The sequence below is a fragment of the Rhea pennata genome, chromosome 2 (genome assembly GCF_028389875.1).
Source record: "Rhea pennata isolate bPtePen1 chromosome 2, bPtePen1.pri, whole genome shotgun sequence".
In the NCBI taxonomy this organism is placed as follows: domain Eukaryota; kingdom Metazoa; phylum Chordata; class Aves; order Rheiformes; family Rheidae; genus Rhea; species Rhea pennata.
In genome coordinates this window covers 140,173,929-140,195,029 of record NC_084664.1, presented here as the reverse complement: position 1 = coordinate 140,195,029, position 21,101 = coordinate 140,173,929, and the positions used below count along the sequence as shown (strand labels likewise).

Here is a 21,101-nt window from a genome sequence, read left to right as displayed (position 1 = left end):
CCGCCGCGCGCATGCTCCCGGCCCGCAGAGGCTTCTGGGAGATGTAGTCCGGCGCGGGAGCGGGCACCACGCGCAGGCGCGGTGTTGGGGGCTCGCGTGGCCTCGTGCGGCGGTGGCTGCGCAGCCTGTGGGCACCCGCTCGCCTCTCCCCGGCCCGGAGGAGCCGGCGGCCCCCGCCGAGCACCCAGCCTGCCGGAGGGAGCGGGGCAGGAGAGGAGAGGGGAGGGGAGGGGAGGGCGGCGCGGCGGAGATGTCGGGGGCGAGGGAGAAGAAGCGGGCCAGGAAGATGCGGAACCAGCCGGCCAGCGTGACCCTGCCCGCCGAGCCGGGGCCCGTGGCGGCCGGCGGCAGCAGAGCCGGCCCGCCGCCAGGTACGGCAGTGCCCCGCGGCGTGGGCGCCGCCCGCGGGACCCCCGTGATCGTGCCCCTGTGCCTCTCCCCGCCCTCATCCCGGGCCGGGTGCCCCCCGCGCCGCCCCCCGCGGTGCGGCGTCCCGCGGAGCCGTTGGGCGCGGGTGCGCGCCTCCCGCGGCGCAGCTCCGGCCGCGCGGATTTCCCCGTGTCATCCCTCCGGTGGCGTTACCGCCCCCTCCCGCCCCCTGCCGCTGGCAGGCCCCAAACGAGCTTCGGTGGTACAGGCGACCTCCCGTCTCCTCCTGGTAGATGTAGGAGCCCCGGAGGGACCTGGTTCGGCTTCTGGCCGCGGGTGAATGCACTGTTCACCCACCAGCTCGGCACGGCTCACCAGCTTAACCCTTGCGGTCCCTGTTTCTGCGAGCGGGAGGCAGCAAAATGCCTTCCCTAAAATGGCAGCTCTGCGGGGCCCGGCTCGAGCCCTGAACCCTCCTCGGGGGCGTCGGGAGGCCCCGGTCAAGGCGAACGCCCGGACGTTTAATCCGCGTCGTTCAGCCCGAGCCCTGCACCACGTGCCTCAGCCAGACTTACATTTTTCCTCTCATTTCACATTTTGATGTTTGTTTTAGCTCTGTTGTTTTGTTGGCGGGGGGAGGGGGGAAGTGCAAGAGCAGGACTTTTTACTGTGAGGCCTTCAAATGTTGACAAACTGTGTCTTTCTGGTTGAACAAAAAAATGCTTAGGTGTCCAGCCTCTTTCTCTGCGTATTTCTGTGACTGGAGTGTTTGTAAGCAGACAGAATGACATCGCAAATAACAGTCAGCCCTGTTTTAAGATTTGGGGTTATCTTTTTAGGAGTACTATCAGATTAAGCACAGTTTGCTGATTTTGTGGTAGGAGACTTTTCCCTCAAATTAATTTTTCATCTGAAGTGCTGCATTGCTGCATGATGTGTGCTTGAGAGGGGACTGCCTAAACCAATATAAACAGCAGTGCTACTGAACAAAAAATGAGCTTTATGCTTACTTGAAACTGAAGAGTTAGGTTTTGTGCCATTTCAAGTTCATTTAAATTGAGGATGAATCTGCTCTTGGCTGGGTCCCTGCCCGTCTGTCCTCATACCCTCAGTGGTAGCAGTTGTGGGACAATGTGATGAGCTTGTTTAAGAAATTGATTAATCTGAAATTACTGATTTACTCTTTTTTTATTAGTGCTATTTTGCCCCCTCACACCCCCTGACAGGCAGGCTGATTTTTAGTACAGCAGCCCCTGAACTGCATTGCCACTTATTACCTCCAGTACTAGTCTTGACGCAGTAGCTGGCAGGACCTTCTGCTGTCCATGTGTGTTAGCATGAGCAGCCTGAGAACCTTACCTCAAATTATACTTGAAATCCTAACCAAAACTTTTCTGAAAGGGTTGAATATAAGCTAATATTTAAATATGTACTTCAGTGCCCTTTTAAACTTTCCTGACATGCTGTTAAGTGCTTTTCACTCCTGAAAGTTTATCTGCTTATTTCTGTAACCTAGGAAGCTAAGTTTAGACTTTCGTTATTTAATGTTCAGTATTGATTTAAATACTAATATCAGAAAAGTATGTGCTGTAATTTACTGCACCAACTTACATGTATCATGTTTATGTTACGTATTGCTGTAACAAAAATGCATTTATGCAAGTCTTGTTTAAGAGTTAAAAGATACTGGAAAAGAATACCTATATGCTTATGGAAAACAATTTAAGGGGTAAGAGGGAGAAATGCCAGCTCTGCTGGTGTGATAATAAAACTCTGACAGGACAGTAGTAGGAACCATTGCTGAAGATGGTTGAGTAGGCCGACTGTAGTCAGGTCTTTCCTATTAGGCCCTTTGCAATACTGGAGACAAAGTTTGGATTTGTACCATTTTCAAAATGTGCAAAAGGTACTTAATCTACACTTACTGCATAATAATGAAATTTTTTTCTGACTTACTATAAATAAAAGCTTAATTCTTCATGTACATAAGACATGATCTCTCACATCTTTTGGGGGTATGTATGTTAAATATTTGCAAACCATACTAAGAGGAATGTGTAATGCAGTCTCATTTAGGAAAGACTTTAGAATTATCAGTTACTCAGACTACTTTGTGTTTTTTGCTACTTCTTTTTACATCTGAACGCTCCAGGAGATGTTCGTTCTGAGGGTCTGCCAGCACCCTATCAACAGCAGAGATTTTCGCATCAGTCGTCTGGGACTTCTTACAGGAAAGACCAGTATTTTCCAAAAGGGCAAAATAGAGGAGGCAGAGGAAGAGGAGGATGGCAAGGTGGATGCCAGAGTGCTTCTGAGGAAATGCCTAAATACATTACTGGTTTGTATTTATGAGAAAGGTCATAATTTATAACTCCAGAGCAACTTGCTGGTAATTAGATTTGCTGTCTTTTTGTGCAGTAGCAAAAATTAGGACTGAAGCTGTGTTTGGCGTGTGCATTTAGTCTTCTGTTTTATCTGACTTTTTCCAAAATACAGAAATAGTTGTACTAGAATGGATGACCAGTAGGTGTTCAGTGAGCCCTTTCAGTCCTCTTGAATTGAAAAGTTGCACTTACTTGTAAGGTGGAGTATGGATTTCGGTACTGTTTGCCAACAAAATGAATACTGAAATCTGCTTTTCATGCAGCTAGTGAAACTGCTTACATTCATTCTGTGAGTTAAAGACAACTTTTTTTCTAACAGAACCTTTCTTTAGGAAAGCAAGGGTGCAAACTAGTTTCTCAAAATGTGGCAGTGCTGTATCTATGAATATGCTTTCATGATCGTAAAAAAGGATCAGCCTCTTCCTTGATTTATTTATTTATTCTTTTTAAAAAAACTCTTGAATATTGCTTCCTGTTTTTCCATGTTGAAGTTTTTTCACCTCTGTGAACAGCTCCTGAAAATATTGTTTCTTTAATTTAATAGAAAAGTACTTAATTCAGATAGGACTTATTGATTATATCAAGACTTTCAAATTCATGCTGTTCTGAGTACTTGCTTAACTATATTTGTAAACTTCAGAGTATCTAAAGAATGGAAATTGCTTCAGTAACAGACAGTTTACAATATTTACTTTTATCTCAAGGAGTCATTAGACTGATGTACTGTAAGAATGCTCTCCTGGAATTCAGTAATTTAAGTACTCTAATGTGGTGGTTCTTATTCCAGCATCTACTTTTGCTCAAGCTCGTGCTGCTGAGATCAATGCCATGTTGAAGGCAGTTGCGCAGAAGTCTTCAAACTCACTAGTTTTCCAGACACTACCTAGGCACATGCGAAGGCGAGCTATGAGTCACAATATTAAACGCCTACCCAGGCGGCTCCAAGAGATTGCCAGAAAAGAGGTACAAGTGCATTTTACATTATTTGGTAAACTACACCTTATATTGAGCAACATTTGTAAGCATTTTTCTTCATCTTGTGCATGTAATTCCTTCAGAGAGCTTAACCTTTGTGAAAGTGTCTTAAGAATTACTGGAGGTAGCAAAAAGTACTTGTGGACTGTAGCCCTCATCTGGTGCTTAAAAGCTAACTAGTCTCTCAAACAGATAGGAGTTTAATATTATGAAAGATCTGATCTGAACTGTGGAGATTTTGAAATCTGTGAGTATGGTTAATTCAGGTGATTTTACCAGAATAGGAATAAACTGGCAATAACTTAGTATGTCCTATTAGCCTACTGTCTCTGTGCTTGAATGTTGCCTCATTTAATATATACCTTTAACTTGGCTGTTGAGATTCAGGGCTGTGAAGTCAGCAGGGGTGTAAATTGGTGGTATTTTAGCTTTTTCATCATGATTTGATATTTGGTGATACCACATATGGTCAATGTGAGGTACTTTCTTTTCAGAATTAAAGGGGCATAGCTAATGTACAGGGTTTGGTTACACATTACTAATGTTCAGACCTGAGCCCATCTGCAAAACCTCAGTCTTTACACAGGCTCTCAAACTTTGACTAATATTTGGATCCAAAATGCAGAAGCACCTCAGTTCTAGACGTTAGCTGAAGTAGATCACTTTAAATGCTTTGCTGCATGATTATTGAACTTCTTGAAAAGTCATTAGAGTAGTGATGATGAAATGGTCCACTGCAGGAGGGACTGTTCTGGTGGTGCATCTGAGGTGATCCAAGAATCCTTGATAGCACCTTGATAGCAGCTGTGGGTTGTGATCCTGCAGGGCTCAAGCCAGAGTAGCCCTATCACAGTTCATACGTCATTGCTTAAGCATGTGAGGTACATCATTTGCAGGTTGGCATGTAGTGTAGGACGTACCAATTGGCTGTCTCTGACTGCTCATGAAACCTTCCTTTTGGGGCTGTATCTCAGGGTTTAGTCGGAATGCTCCCATGTAGCTCCCATTTGGTCCTCCCCTTCTATGCAATTCCTGTGTGTGTGGTGGTAGTTGGTTTGTTTGTTTGTTAGGTTCAGTAGGATTTCCTTTTGAGGTGTATTCTCTGATGTTTGACATTGATCACTTTTTCTCCAGATGCTTCTCAAGCAAACTCATGTAATCACTTTAAGAAATTTTCTCTGTATTAAGGCTGACTGACATGTCAATTTCTTGCATTCTTTTTTTTTTCCCTTGCTTTGCCTTTTTCAAGTTCTCTGGGACCTTTGCCCCTCCTCCATGAGTTTACTGAAGATAATTGTTCATGAATCAGAAATTGCTTCAGGTATTTTTGTACATGCTGATTAGGATGTGTTTTATTGGATCTTCGTAACGATGGACCTCTCTTTTCATTGCTTTGGATAGCATTTCTTTTACTTTGTTAGTCATGACAGAATTTCATGCAATTTGGCCTCTTTTGTGAAAACTGAAGGAAAAAGGCATTGAATACTTTACATCATTAGTCACAAGGTCCTTGCTAAGTAATCATGATTTCTTTAATAATTGTACTTCATTCCTTTGTCTCCTGCACTTTTTAATTTCTTTATACAGTAGCCTTTCTGACTTCTTTGGACATGTGCACACTTAGTCTCAGGTCCGTGTTTCCATCTCAAAAATCCAAGAAAAATCATACCATGAGTAATTTCATTGTCCCTGGTGCAGTTGTATTTCTCTTGCTATGTTTTCTGTCGTCATTTTTTTTTTTGGTGTAATTTGTGTGTTTACACGGGTTGTTTTTATCCTATTTTCTTACAGTTTTCACATCTGTTTCACATCCCTTTTCTAAAGGCTTGCCTTTTAGTTCCCATTGCTTTAAGTCTACTTGTTTGAGTCCACAGTCCTGATTCTGTGATGCTTCTTTCTGTTTCTAAGATCCTTTATCATGACCATTTTCAACCAAACATTTATCTGGACCATCTCTTATCTGTTCATAGTCTTGAAGACAAACATATTTTTCATCTACAGTACCACATCTCTATTTTTTTCTCATTATTTCTGAAAAAAATCAGACACGTATGTCACACTGTCCGGTGGCTTATTTTGCCTGTTCTGTGGTTGAATGATGGGTCATGTCTTGGGACTTGTTTTATTTTTCTTGCATTTCTGTTTTGACATCATGGGTTGCTTTGGTGTTCAGTGACCTGTAACATTCTTATTCCTTCCAGATCTCAAACTAGTGCACTATTATAACTGAAGACCTCTTGTCAGCTGCTCTTGGTGAGCTTAGGAAGGGCATCCTAAGAAATGTTTTTTGTCATATGGACCCTATTTCTTTCTAACAGTTCTCTTTGCAAAAAGAAAAATCAAGCCTGATAAGCATAGCAAAATAGAGCTAAATGAAAAGTCTGTACTGCTGCTGTATTACCTTTAATCTCTAGGTGTTCCTAAAGTCTTGTTCATTTGTTTGTGGGGGATGTTTTGATGATGGGTAAAAATCTCAAACAGGAGGTAGCAGATCTTGCTGTTCACTGGTAATTTTCTGAATGTGAGGAGCTAGGTTTATCTATAGGTTCCATTCAAACCTTGATGCACATGTGTGGATGTGAGTCGTTTATAGAATTTCAAAGTGTTAGTTATCTTCAAATGATATGGTAGACTTGAGGATAATTAACATCAGAATACAGTATAACTCAAGTTACGCTAGTATTTCCTGTATCCTTATATATGTTAACACTTTCTGTCAATCTCAGTTTGTGGATTTGAGATTTACTTCATTATACTCTCTTTTTAAAAACAGGCAGAGAAAGCTGTGCATCAGAAAAAAGAGCAATCCAAGACTAAAAGCCGCAAAGCTAGAAGGCGCCACATAAACTTGGTAGCAGAGTTTAATCGCAGACAAAGAAAGAATATATGGCTGGAAACGCATATTTGGCATGCAAAGAGATTTCATATGATAAAGAAATGGGGATACTGTTTAGCAGATAGACCTACAGAGAAGAGCTACAGGGCTTGTTACCGAGCCATGACAAAACACTGCCTTCTTCAGGTACTGCATTTGCAACTGTTTTCTTTGTTATTTTGCCAAAGAGAAATAATTGGCTATTCAGTTATAATGAATATTTCTGTATTTTTGAAGTGCTGTTGTGTCAACTGTTAATAACTAAGTATGAAGTGAATAATTTCTTAATGTAATGAAGGGTGGAAAGTATCAGAGAGAACAGGATGAACCTTTAAAAAAGTCTTATATAGCAGAATGGCAAATTGGACTGAAATACTGTATCTTCCACCATTAAAGCTAAGAGGTTCAGTGGCTCCCTTTATCATCTTTCTAAGTAGGATGTTTCTGAAGACAGACACTTTTTGTGACCTTTTCTGTCTGTTGGTTTGAGAGGCAGGTTAGCCCTTGAATAAGAAATGCCTGATAGCTCGCTTATACCTCACAACCTTAAATTAAAAAAGAAAAAAAACCTCACTGCTTGACACCTCTTTTAGTAAAATTTTAATACCTGAAAAGTTAATTTACTGTAAAGTTGTTAAACTCAATCTGGTACTTCCTTGCCAGATTCACTTTTGAGAGTTATTCTTACTTTACTACTATCCTGTTATTTCAGGACTTATCATATTATTGTTGTCTGGAGCTGAATGGTAAAGAGAATGAGCTTCTGAAGCAGCTTGCTCGATTATGTAGCCCTGACACAGGTAATACTTAACTAGTTTGAAATAAAGTTAAGATTCTGAATAGCCTAAAGGATGACCCCATGCTTTTTTTTTTTTTTTTTTTTTAATATCCTTCTGAAACCAATGGAGTTGATACTGAGTTGTGATTTTGTTTGGAGAACCTATTTGTAATTTATCACACCAGGATCAGACTTTTTAAATTCATTTATTAAAAAATTATTGTATGTATTCTTTATCTTGTACTATCCCAGCAGGCAGTCTTTTAAGAGGCTACTTCATTTTTCAGTTAGTATGTTTTTCTTCAGGATTAATGTTTGGAGCAGAGTTTTGTCTATCTGGAAGATTCCAGGGTTCCCTGAACCTTTACCGGGCAGATCGCTATCCTGAGGATATGCTTGGTCCTGTTACATTTATTTGGAAACCCAAGGATGGGTCTGAAAACAGGCAGTTATGGATCTGGATGCATCCTGCTCTCAAACAGGTATTTTATTCCTTGAACTTTGACCACTAATTTCTTCATTCCTTGTACTTTTCTTATCCTGAAAATTTCTTCTGAAAGGCTTAGAAGAGCTGGATGTAATACTGCAGAAACGTGGACTGTTTCTGCACTAACAATGTTGTATATTCTGGAACTTTTTAAGAATTGTACAGAAAGTGCATGCATTTGAAGTTGTTTCAGAATTGTTTTTGGCATTCTGTCTTGTTAATTTTCTATGCTTTGCAATATGATGATGTTTGATTCTCTTCCCTTCGATGGCCACTCTGAAGAGGCTAAGGTAGGCCTCGCTCATCACTGGCAGTCATAACCTAGTACTTAACTGTAAAGTTTTATTTTAGAAAAAGCTAGTTTTAATGCCCTTACAACTTTCTTAGATTAATTTCAGTGAGATTAATTTCTTATCAATAATGGTACATTCAGCACTTGATAGTAAGCAATGGACTTCAGCAAAAGCAAGATTATTTCCTTAAATTCATACAAGAAAATAAAATGGTAGATTATAATTCTTAAAACTATACTTAAGATTTGCAGTATGCTGCTTATCCTCATAATCAAAACTTTTCATTTTTCCTTAGGATATACTGAGCGAGTTGAAAGCAATTTTTCAGTGTCCAGAGCCTGAAGAAATCTGTATTTCTGAGCCATTTACAACATTAATTCAAGAGGAAAAACAAAAAGATGTTGCTATGAACCTTGGCAAGAAAAGAAAGAAGAAGGACAAAGACGGAGAAAAAGCTGTGCCAGTAAAAAAAATAATTGGTGATGGAACTAGAGATCCATTCCAGCCCTACTCCTGGACCTCACCAGCTACTGGCATTGTGATCAGGTTTGTTCATAGTAGAGTCAGCAACTGTGACTCTTAAACAAGATTCTGACTTGAATTGTTTTCCCAGTACACTGTTACGCATTATGTGAATATACACTCATATGGAAATTCCCTCTGTTTCAGTGATCAAACTATGGAGATTCTTAGATATCGGCTCATTGGCCCATTATCACACTCTGTCCTTACAGAGACCCTGAAAGCTGCGTCTCTTCAAACAGTAAGGAAATTGACAGCTTGGATATTACTGTAACTGTAATAAGCAAGTATCTAGAATGTGCTAACTCGATAGTTGAATTTGTTAGAAAGAATCGGGAACTACGTACTGATTTATTATAAAGGCTAAGATATGTACACTATTACCTTCTATGTATTGAGTCTTTTGGTTAATATTGATCTCCAAGGAAGAGTTGTGATCAGGATTTGAAAAGTGTAGCACAAGATAAAAGAAGCTGTGGTGCTATAGAGTAGGCTTTGAGTTTTTTGCAGTAATGATGTACTGTGTTGAGAGGCCTAGAATAATGCATATTCTCTTTGACAAGCTGTAGGTCCTGCTTCTTAAGCAATGAGTTAGAGCACTCTAGATGACAAGACGTGTTACAGAAAGCTTCCATGTTCTAAATATTTAATTTCTCCAGGATTTAGTAATTTGTTCACCTCTTGGCATATAGCATCACTCAGGTTTTAATGGTTTTCTATCTCTTCTAGCAAACATGAGGAGGCCATGAAATCTGTTTTTCTATAAGAAATCATTAACTACAGAACTGAGAAGCATTGTGGGTTATTTTTGTTTATTTTTGAAACACAGGTTAAACTAGCCATACTTATAGGGGAATACTGTAAGGTGGAGTATAGGAATAAACATATTTTCTGCTTAAGCATCAAGAAAAATACGATTTTGTTTTAAGAGGAGGAAAGGGAGTCTAGTAATTAAGGCAAACTGATAGTGAATTCATACTGATAGAAAATACTAAATGCGCACTTGAATTTAATTAGATGGCATTGTCTTCCAGGAGATGGCAGATTCAGAGACAGAGCTTAATAATTGGTGGGTAGAAAACTGCAAGGATTCTGAAAAAGTATCCCTTCATCAGCGTCAAACTGCTGTCTTTGAGCTATTAGAAGGTATTTGGGAGTTTGGGTGGTATGGGAGGAAGGGGAAGGAAAATCCTCTTAAAAGCCACTAGTGAAAAACAGCATGACAAGTTAGCTGTAATTTGGAAATGCTTATTCTTTGCTTTATCAGAAATCATACCAGTGAACATGTAGGTGGGCAGTCACTGTTGCATGTCAAAGATACAAGAATTGTTAAATTAGTTTATTTAAAGCAGTAGTAATTCTCTGTGTAGTCTAAAATCTTAATAGATAAATTAAATCTCATTTTACATCTTCAGCAATTTAGATTTGAGATGCTGAGGACCTATACAGTCCCACATGTGCTCTCATGTTCTCCCACCCATATACCTGAGTAAGAAAATAGGTTATGCAATACCTCCATAAATAAAATGGTAGGCCCCTACCCCAAGTGAAAGTATTATATATTGCTTTATATATTTTTACTCTTTATGAATGGTTGTTTATTTGGCAGAGATGTAAAGTATCATAAAGTTAACAACATCTCTACACCTTCAAGTACTGAAATAGGTTAGGAACTAGCTCTGGTAGATTTCACTCTGTGCTTGAGCTATCTGAGGTGAGTAGGGATGAAGTTAAACTTTTAAAAATATATTTCAATTTCTTTTCTCTGGAAGGGCAAGTATAAAACAAGTTTCTTTTCTAAGAGTTTTGTCAAATACTAAGGATGAATTGAGTCTTTTAAGAAGACTTCAGTTCTATGAATATTACTGTAAAATAGCTCTTATTCTGCTGTTGCTGTCTGTGTTACTGGACATCTAACAAGCACTGCAGAGTTTTCAAAGCATGTTAAATTGAATATTCTGAATTGCTTCTCTGGCTAACAGCCACGTCACATCCCTTCAGGCAAAAATGCACAAAACTGGTGCAGAAAAACATCAAAGCTTTATTAGTGGTTTCATCACAGTGTCAATCTGTGTATTTTTAAAGGGATAAGTTCACCTTCAGAAATGCCAGCAGGTACAATACTGGGCCTGACTGTTGGAGATCCTCGTGTCAACTTGCCAAAGAAGAAAACGAAAGCCATGCCAAACCCTGAAAAATACCAAGGTAAAGTCCCTCGCTTATGGTGTGTCTCTCGTGGAATTGGCAAAAGCAGGAGATTCAGTTTCTTTCTACAACTCTGTTACCACTTACTGTGATATTTCACTGATCCTATCTTGCTGTTTCCCTCTAGCATTCAAATTCAGAATGCTTCCTCTTTCAACAGCACCTGTCAGAAACAGCTTTAAAGTTGTGTAGGTTTAAGAACAGCAATTGTGAGGGAGGGACGTGCACCAAAGCTGGTCTTGTGCTCAGTGGAAGCCTCTGTCTCACCATACAGATGATCCAGGTTCGAATCCTGGCAAGGCCAACCAGGTGCTAAAAGCTACTCAGAAATTTCTTTCTTTGCTGTTTAGTCCTATTGATGGTGTATATTTCTCCAAGAAGGTACCTATTCTTTCTAGTTTATAATCTTTGAATGATGAAAGTCCAATGCAAAAAAATTACTGTTGCAAGAGGAGCCTGTTAGACAGCCAGGATGCTAGGCATGTTTGAAAGTGACAGGTGCATGCATGACTTCAGAAAATTCCGTTTCAAAACCAGTTTATACAACACTTCAGTGTAGGTTGGATTTGAATGTCCTTGAAACGTGTGCAAGGGCATATACAATAATGGTGGTGTATAAACTGCTATGTAGACATTTCCATTTAGAGTGACTAAATACACTGACTGTCTCACCTGATACGTGAATCATAATAACCCACTATCAGACAGTAGCAAATAGGACAAGAGAAAGGTTCCAGAAATTTGAAAATATTTAATTTCTTTGTCAGCTTCCAAGATATTAGAATAATCTAACCTTACCCTTCACTTAAATCAGGTTGAACACCAATTTCAGTTACTGTCTTTTAACTCTCTGCACAACCTTTTCCCTACCTGGATTTCCTAACATCCTCCTATCCTAGCCTCTGTGTCCGTAACAGCCTTTCTCCTGTTAAATTTGCTCTGCTTAGCTACTTTTAAATGTCAAATGTTACTATATAAAATGTTGCTGCTTATGTGACCTCCTGCTTTGATTCCCTTTTGCTAACAAGTAAGATAAACGCTTGTTTACAGATACTGATTTGAACTGGTAAAGGAGTTAGCAAGCAAAAAAAGTAATTTCCCTCCTTCTCTCTGCTTGTCATGTCTGTGAAGATGTGATCAAGATGGCAAGATCAGCAGAAGGTTTCCAGGCAGTTTGCAGCAGATTACTCATCCCACAGTAACCTCCCACTGTCAGAGCCGATTGTCCCTCAGGAAGGAGGGCCTTGGTAAAGAGGTGATGATGTAAGATAGGGAGTCGAGGAAAAAGATACCTTTGCCCTTTTTCCTGTGTGTGGTCAGCAATGACCATCTTCAGATTCTCTCTGCTTTGAAGATATCCTTCACTTGCATGTGTGGAAAAAAAACTTCTTAAGCCACAAACATTCAAAAAAGGTGGTGTTACTTTCTTTTCCACGTGTTTTTTTTGTTTGTTTTTTGTTTTTATCTCCTCATGAACTTAAAACTGCATTTGCCCTCTCTGACTGTTGTTCAGAGAAGGGAGAAGGTCCTTGATCAGCTAACAGGAAGAGGTAAGCAAATATGGCATCTTCTAATTCAGGAAAGGACTTGATGTTACACAAACAAGTTGCTACTTACGTAAGTTAAGAGTAGGCAGAAGGATGAAGGAAGATAACTGTCACGTAGCAGAAGATCAAAAGGGCATCATGGTAAGGGAGCCGAAGAGGAGAGGACAGCCTTACAAGAAGCAGTAAGGAGCAAATAGGAAAGATTAATGGTTTGGCAAGGAAAGAGGCTGCTGTGTTCCATATTTCCCGACTGAATGACTTCCTCATGCTGCGTAGGAAGAGTTGCAGGATCATTCACAACCTCCTGCATACCTATAAAATGTGCAATAGGGGCATCTTATGGTGTGGTAGTTTCTCTCCTACCTGGGAAACTCAAGATTCAGGTCTAACAACCACCCCCCAGTCTGCCTCATTGGATGTTGTTCGGTGTCAGTTAGAAAGGGAGGCTGCTGTTAACTCTCCAAGGATTGTTGTTCCTAACCTAATTGTGTAGCTAGTTCTGCAGCAGCTACTACCTGTGCTATCTGTCTTTATGGGTCTCCTTGTTCTAGTAGTTAAGACCAGGGAAGTTAGAGTTATGAGATGTTTCCAGAAGAGTAATCCACGTTAGAGTATTAAAACCAAGTACTTCCCACTTCTACAAATTTTTAATCACACAACTGTTAGACTGTGCAAACAGAAAGTATAGTGCCTTCCTCAGAGTGTAGAGCTTGAAAAGATCAAGACAGTGGGAAGCTAGTGCTAAGTAGGTAGATGCATGCTGATCAGATTCATTTTAAACCATTTCCTGTATGTATGCTTTCTAAAAGTTACCTTCACTTCTCTTACAAGTTTGTTAGGGAGACTTATTTCAGGCTTTGTAATGTTGCTCTGACTTTTACCAAAAGTGGTAAGCTTCACACTCTTCTTTAAGAGGTCAAATACCAGAATATTAAAGGTGTAAGTATTCAAGAGTAATGGATCTTGCCAAAGGTCATATCATTTGTACAAAGAAATGTTTATTCATAAGAGAATACCAGGTTCAATCTATGAAATAAACTAACAGGTGCTGTATTTCATGTTTTGTATTTGATAAGATCATGTTTTAAGATACTAAGGTATTCCAGAAGCTCTGATGCTTGTTAAGCTTTTAAAGAGTTTCCCTAGTTTTCTGCTCCTTTGACTTGTGATACTTGAGTGATTTTTGATATTTAAAACATTCAAATGTGGATTTTGTTTGAAGCCTCCTTTTCTTTTGTAGATTACGATAAAGTTAGGCAGCTGGTCCTTGAGGGTGTACCTGTAGAATGTGCCCACAGCTTTATCTGGGACCAGGGCATCTGTAAGAACGTCACTGAAAATAAAATCTCAGAGCAGGTAACTAACAACATGGATTACCATGGAGAAAATAGTTAATGATCTATACAGTGAGACCATAAGAGCCACGATTTCCGAATGTGGTAGTATCCAGCTGCTGAATGGAAGCATCCTGTGGCCTTTGTGTAATGTTCTTTTATAACTATTGTTCATGATTCAATTAAAAAGTTTTATTGGGTTGTTTATAGGACTAAACTCTAGATTTTTATATCTAAAAGGTATGAAACAGGGTTTTTCTACTTTACCTTGACTCATTTACAGCAGATAGAAGGGATGAAGTGATACAGAGAAGCTCTTATCTGTTTTATCCTCAGTCCTACCAAGGAAGATTCTCTGGACGAAAGAATTGAAGGAGATGAAACTAAACCTTAACAGAGGAAACTGGCTCTGTACTATAAAACACTTTGGGTATTCTGATTGCTATCTGTGATTTGTAGACAGCTTTAAATGTGCTGTTACAGTTTTGAAAGCTTCTATCTTGATATTTTCTATGACAAAGTGGCAATGAAGGAGCAACCCATAAATGCATGGGCAAAAATGTGATAGAGTTGTGAGTGGTGATTAATTCTCGACACTGCCTTTATCAAAAAGAGAAAATAACAGAATTTATCAGAAACAGAATAACAGAATTTAGAGCAGAAACATCACTCTAAATATTCTTTTAATACACATTAGTTGTGTGGTCTTTCAAACTGTCTGTCGTAGGGTAAAAAAGCAGAGTATTTCCAAGATGCTATACTAGAGCAGAACACACGTCAGCACCATCGTTTTACACATGACACTGTTCCCTATCTTATCGTGAACTGTGATACTTACCTTAGAATGGCTGACACAAAAAGGACATGTAAAGTTGCAGTCTAGTGATCTGTTTTCTTTTACAAATATATTTTTAATTAATTTGGTACCATGAAGTATAACAACTGGTGATTAACAAAGCATCTGTGCCGGTGTGCTTTACATGAAACCAATTCATGATGAAATGTTCTTCCCCTGTCCCTGGATGTAGATCCAGTTTGCTCTGTATATTGACAGACTGTTTGAAAGCACCTACTCTGTCTAATCTTGGGGACAAACCCCTTAATAAATATCAAGTTGCAATACTTTTTTTTTTCTCCTTCATATGCACTGTATGTTTTTGCCCTGAGTTTCAGGACTTGTCCTCCATCAAGGTCTGTGGAATTTAAGAGGAAAAAAAGGGTACTTTTCCTAAAGGCATTTTTCATCCTTAAATGAAAGTTAGATCAAATGTGTAGCATACTGCTAATTTATTCTTTCTAGTTATAAGATCACCTCGTGTCTGTATCTCAGGAGGGTATCTGGAAGAGGAAAAAATGGTTACTAACTTACGGGAAATGTTTCTTCCTCAGGATTTAAACCGTTTGAGAAGTCAGTTACTGGTACCTGGATCACAACTTGATTTGGGTCCTTGTGAATCTAAGATTCCTGTACTGTTGGTGCAGCAGCCGGGGAAGGTGGCTGGAGAAGATCGACCAGGATGGGGGAGTGGTTGGGACATCTATCTCCCAAAAGGCTGGGGCATGGCTTTCTGGATTCCTTTTGTAAGTGACTTTCATTGCAGATTGCAGGCAAACATGATGACTGATATAATTTGGTTTGATACATCAATTTTAGAGAGTGCTTAACATTGTGTAATTGATTCACTTAGAGAATCAAAAATCCAACTTTAAAGAGGGTGTATGAATTGGATGTGATAGTGACTTGGTCTTAAAAGCTTGAAAATAAATAAGTAATAGCTTTCCATATCTTCTATCAGCTATAACTCTGCTGGCATGGAAGTCTGAAGCAAGAAATGACAATTGAGGGGAAGTAAGGAGAGGAAGCTGATGATAGAGCTCTTTGGTTTTGTGTTTCTAAGGGCATGTGTCTCTCTAACAACTAAAGAGAAATCATTTGGTGCCTATAGCTAATCCACTTCCAGCTTGTCTGTCTCCACTGTGCTGTCTGCAGATTGGTTGTACTTGACTTTGGGGGGAGCTTGATACACAATGTTTAATTTAGACTGAGTACTATTCTGGTACTGTTTGGAGCACTCTGCTTTAAATATTTAGATGGCTGTTTTTAATGCCTTTCTGCAGTTAACTTTACCCTTTTGAATGTGCAGGGGGAGCAATTGCAATGATCTCTATTGTACAGTAAAAATAAATGAATGGGCAGAATATGACACTCTTGCCAACATTTAAAATTGCAACATATGAAATTCTCTTCAGTTCTGTTACAGTTTTTCCAGAATTAAGTTTAAACAGCATAACTAACATTTTTGCTGAAATGAGGTATAGAACTGTGAAAGCCATACTTTAAGTTGATTTTTAAAAGGTAAAGTGAAAAACTTTCCATTTTCTAAGGTAGTAGCATCTGGGATATTAATATATTTTGTTTCAGGTAGGAACCCGGAATCAATATAAACACATTTTGGGGGGGGGGGTTGTTTTTATAACAGATCTATCGAGGTGTACGAGTTGGTGGCTTGCAGGAAGGCTTAAAGCATTCTGAATATAAAAGAACACCTCATACTCCAAATGATTATCCAGACTGCCCTGCGGGAATACAGTTTGCTAAAGAACTGGAAAACAGTCTTCTTGAAAAATTCAAACGGTAATATTAACTTCTTCAAGATAGATTGTTAGGGAAAAGAAAAAGATAATGTTTAAAATATTCTTTTAATTATCTGTTGTGTTCATTTAGCGTTTGATTTTATGAAGATATTTCACTAGTGTTTTAAAATCTCAGTATAATAAAAGAAAAAAAAATCCAAGATGCATATAACAGAAAATCTCTGCTAAATGGAGCATGTAAATTAACTGAAACCTATTCCCAGAGATGTGCTCAATTATAAGGCTGTAACATACACTGCTACATAACATTAAAATAAACAAAACTATTTCAAGCTCTCTTAGCAGCAAATGAGGGAGGAGGTATGAGCAGGCAAAGGCAGAATATCAAAATGCGTATGAAGTAGTGAAAAAGAAAATGAGTGTAGAGATACTTCAGTTTAATAATAGATATTTTGAAATCTGCCTTCATTTTCACTACAACAAACATAGAATTCTTGCCTACGAATGTGGGGCAATTGGAAGCATCCTTTGGACAAGCAGGTGTCAGGTTCCCTTCAGCTAGGAGGGGGAAGAAGGAGAAGTTAGAGGAAAAGGCAGTGGTGTAGGTCTCAGTTTATAGAGTTAAGAATTAATAGAAATGTCTAGCACAACTAAAAGGATATGGAGACCAGAAATACAGCAGCATTGTGCAGAAGTAAAACTTATATTCAGATTTTTCTGCAATGAGATTGCAAAGTGAATGTACAGTTAAATTGCTTTCTATATACTTATTTTGAAAAAGGAAAATATTATTAGACTAACATGGCAAAGTGGACAAATAGCCTTTCAAAGTGTTAACTAGGGGCTGAATAAGGGCCCTGGAAACAAATATTCTTACCTACTTCATTTGTCATTTAGACGTCCACCGGCAAAAAGGGCAAATTATGTCAAGTTGGGCACTCTGTCTCCTTTCCTCTGTCCTTGGACACAGCTGACAAAGAACTGGGAAGAGAGAATGAAAGCTTCAGGAGAATTTTTATGTCCTTCCTTTCCACGCATTGAGAGCTGTGCAACCGAAGGGCAGAGCCTTTGTGACCCCAAACCAGAAGTGGTCGCAGAAGCTTCGTCTGAGACTGGTGAGGTAGAGGAGACCATGCAAATAAGCTCTGAAAGTGCCATAATGACAGAGGATGTTGCAAGCACCCAAGTTTTTGAGGAAAGAGATGAAACTATGACAAAGAGTGTCTTTATTGTTCTCAGGTATGTCAAAATTACACAAGGATGTGATACTTCATTTATCAGAAATAAATGAATTTAGTCTTGAGAAGAAGGCTCAAGTGGGATCTTATCGATGTGTGTAAATATCTGACAAGAGGGTAGGTGCCAGACTCTTCTCAGTGGTGCCCAGTAACAGGACAAAAGGCAGTGGGCACTAACTAAAATGCAGGAATTTCCACCTGAAAACAAGAAAACACTTCTTTACTGTGAATGCTAGAACAGGTTAACCAGAGAGGTTGTGGAGTCTCCATCTTTGGAGATACTCAAAACCCGACCAGACATGATCATGGGCAACCTGCTCTAGGTGACTGTGCTTGTGCGGGGGTTGGACCAGATGATCTCCAGAGGCCCCTTCCAACCTCAACTACTCTGTGGTTCTATGAATTGGGGGAAGAAAGAATTCAGCCTTGAGTATTAAGATGAGAGAATGATTTGATTGAACTGCAGTGAGGAGGATATTAATTTGCTGTGGATCAGAAATTCTTGTTGAATGGAAGCCCTTCATTCTACCTTTCCCCAGTGAACATGGTGCCTAGATGAAATAAGGAACTATCTTAAATAACACTCCTGAGTTTAGCATTTCCTTGGAGCTAGCATATTCTGCAGGCTTTCAGTTGGACTGAATGTTTAGAGGCTCATATCTGTGATTTAAAAACTGTTGTTTTCTATACCTGCTGGCATTTTCTCTTCTAATACGTTATCACAGATGGTTCTTGCCCGACTTAAAAGGTCCACAGAGCAAATGGAGAATCTCTTGCATACCAATGCAACATATGAGGGCAATAGCATTTGAAGAGAAGTGCCTGAATGCAAGGTCTTTCATTTGTGTTAGCTTGGAAAGAGAATAAAGGCAGTTCAGGACTGACTGAGTGTCACTGAAGGTTCTAGAGCATTTGTGACTAAAATCAGTTTTAAAAATTAATGTGCTCTTCTGAAAAATAGCTCTGCACATGAATTCTTGTTGTCTATATTTCTTTTTATGGTAAAAGTGATATAAACATAAGCTTGGAAGGTTACAGAGAGCACCAGGACTTTTCTTGATTTCTTTGGTACTATTTGTTAAAAATATTCCTAACATTTATTTTTAAAATTTTATAATAGGAGTGAGAAATTATTAATGCAGTTATCAGCCTGGTGCTATCCCACTTCTGGAAAAGATCGTCGAGTCCGCCTTGTTTCTAGACTGGGACAGAAAGAAATGACTGAACATGCCCTTTTGCCAATTTTGATGAGCTATCCGAGGGCTCTAGTATGGGTCAACTTGTCTCTCTTGAGAAAGGGGAACCCTGAATTACATGCCATGATTTGCATTCCAACAGAGGAAGATTTGCTGCATCTAAGCAAAGACCAGCTCTTCTGTGGTCCTCAAGAACCCAAACATCGTGACATATTCAAGCACAAGATACAGAAACTAAAAAGGGAGAAGAAGAAGAAGAGGAAGGATAATGTGAAGGCTCTAGAAAGTGACCCTCACAGTATTTCAGATAAAGAAATAACTGAGGAACGTGAAGATCTGATTCTCGGTCTTTGGTCAGACCCTCTTCCTGATGTTACTTCCCACTGCTCCAGAACTCTCCTTGGATATGTCACTCGAGGGGATTTTTCATTGGCTGTGGGCTGTGGAGAAGCACTGGGTTTTGTTAGCTTGACAGGATTACTTCATATGTTACACAGCCAGCCCACAGATAAAAAGGGGCTTGTTTTGTTAAGAACTCCAGCATCTTTACAGTATAGATTTGCAAGACTTAATATTGAGGTATAAGTATCAATATAATGCAGTAGAATGCCAAAAAATACCAAAGAATATCTTTGTTTTCTGTCTTCTGAGGCCTATCTGATGTGCCCCAAAGTTGAGGAGGTAATTCTGAGCCTCAGCAATGTCTTGAGGCATATGAAACGATTGGGAAGCTTTGTAGCTTTATTCATGAAAATAACTAATGAACAAACAGGCCTAGTGTTGCTTTTGATGTCTGCAATGCTAAGGATTTCTAACAGCAACAGGTCCATTATCACGATCTTGTTTTTATCCAAGAGATACACTGTTCTTTTTATTTCAGAGCATCCAATGCTCTAACAAAACTTAAACAGAAAAATCATGTTTTTCCCTTTAGAAGTCTTCTGGCCAGATGGCTGATGGATTGTAACCTACCAGTTCACTGTTTACCTGTAAGTGTATGCGATTTAGGCCTGTGCATATAGCAAGTATCTTTCTCCTACTCCTTCTATCCTAATACATGTGGCTATTTTGGAATAGAGAGAAGTAGACAAATTAGTACAGAAAGCAGAAGGTCCTTATTTTAATGTAAAAGCTCTGTGCGTAAATGGAATACAAATAAAAGGTAGTCTGGCTGTATAATAGTGGATTAGAGCAACCAAAGTGCTAAGCTGGAAGATGGAGAAGTTTCTCTTTTTATTCTGAGAGAGAGAAATTTCTGTTTTTGAAGGGCAGTAAATGTTTCAAATGTAAATTACAGTCAGTGGGTCTGTTTACATTTTCTGTTAATAATTGGGAATATTTTGGCTCCTTAAAACATGACTTTATTTTTTTATGGCATGTGCTAGGACTGCAGGGTTTTCTTTTGCTTTACAGTATGGGTTATGAATGTTGTCCAAACAGTCATAAAACCTTTAAAGCATTTCTGGGGCAGAAGGTGAGAAGGGTCTTTAGGGTTTTTGTTTTGTTTTGTTTTTAACAAATGATAGGCTTAACTCAAGAACAACTAAAAGTTTAAGCAGCTTGAAAATGAGATGTACAATAATACATTGTAGTTTAATAGCAGCATGATGCAAATATATACCACTTGGTAAAATTACCCTGAAGTGATCATGTATAAGTAAACATGTAATCTATCTATTCTTGATTCAGGAGTCTATTGACTGAGCTTGATTCTTTGAAAAATTAAATATGGATCATTTAATGACTTTGTTTTCCAAAGTATCAGTTTGCAAATTAATTCCTGCATTCAGTTTTGTTTGACAAAGACTTCAACTCATGATGTGAATTTCTTGGTTGAGTTATTTTGCTGGAGGAAAGATTTAAAGTACTTTCACATCACAATTATTAAAACTTAGAACCATTGTTGGATTAAATATGACACACATACAGGGAAGGGAGGGAGAACATCTCTGATTGCAATGGAAGCATGAGTGGGGATGGAGCTAGAATTTTTTTTCCCCCGGAAGACTGATGTAAGAATCAATCCAGTTCATTTAGCTTTGAACTCATTTGTTTAGAATTTTCCTGTTAATTCTTCCTGAAAGAGAACCATAAATTCACTACTTGAGTTTGTGAGTGCAGCTGGATGCATTTTGTGTTGTGCTTGAGTTTCATATGCCATTCACATAAGTCATTAGCAGTTTGTAGTCTTGCACACCAGTTACAGTTACGGCATCGTACGGTATATGACGGGTTACAGAAAAAACACACTTCTCAACATAGCCAGGAATAATATTGTGATGAATTGTTCATAACTGCTTACA

At 39.1% G+C, this 21,101-nt stretch overlaps 1 protein-coding gene across 1 annotated transcript; it reads left to right on the top strand.

Moving 5' to 3' along the window:
- The first annotated feature begins 250 nt into the window (after window positions 1-250).
- POP1 (POP1 homolog, ribonuclease P/MRP subunit) lies at window positions 251-20,494 on the top strand. Its single transcript, XM_062568326.1, has 15 exons — window positions 251-371; window positions 2,522-2,707; window positions 3,541-3,716; window positions 6,502-6,750; window positions 7,316-7,403; window positions 7,688-7,863; window positions 8,457-8,707; window positions 8,831-8,924; window positions 9,718-9,829; window positions 10,769-10,888; window positions 13,676-13,791; window positions 15,159-15,350; window positions 16,250-16,404; window positions 17,262-17,603; window positions 18,723-20,494. The coding sequence occupies exons 1-15, from the start codon at window positions 251-253 to the stop codon at window positions 19,381-19,383; spliced, it is 3,039 nt and encodes a 1,012-aa protein (XP_062424310.1). The 3' UTR covers window positions 19,384-20,494.
- The last annotated feature ends 607 nt before the right edge of the window (window positions 20,495-21,101 follow it).

Coding starts and splice junctions, on each gene's coding strand:
- POP1 (XM_062568326.1), top strand. CDS start 251: ATGTCGGGGGCGAGGGAGAAGAAGCGGGCCAGGAAGATGCGGAACCAG. Junction 8,925..9,717: donor AAGCTGCGTCTCTTCAAACA/GTAAGGAAATTG, acceptor ATTGTCTTCCAG/GAGATGGCAGATTCAGAGAC. Junction 9,830..10,768: donor TGTCTTTGAGCTATTAGAAG/GTATTTGGGAGT, acceptor GTATTTTTAAAG/GGATAAGTTCACCTTCAGAA.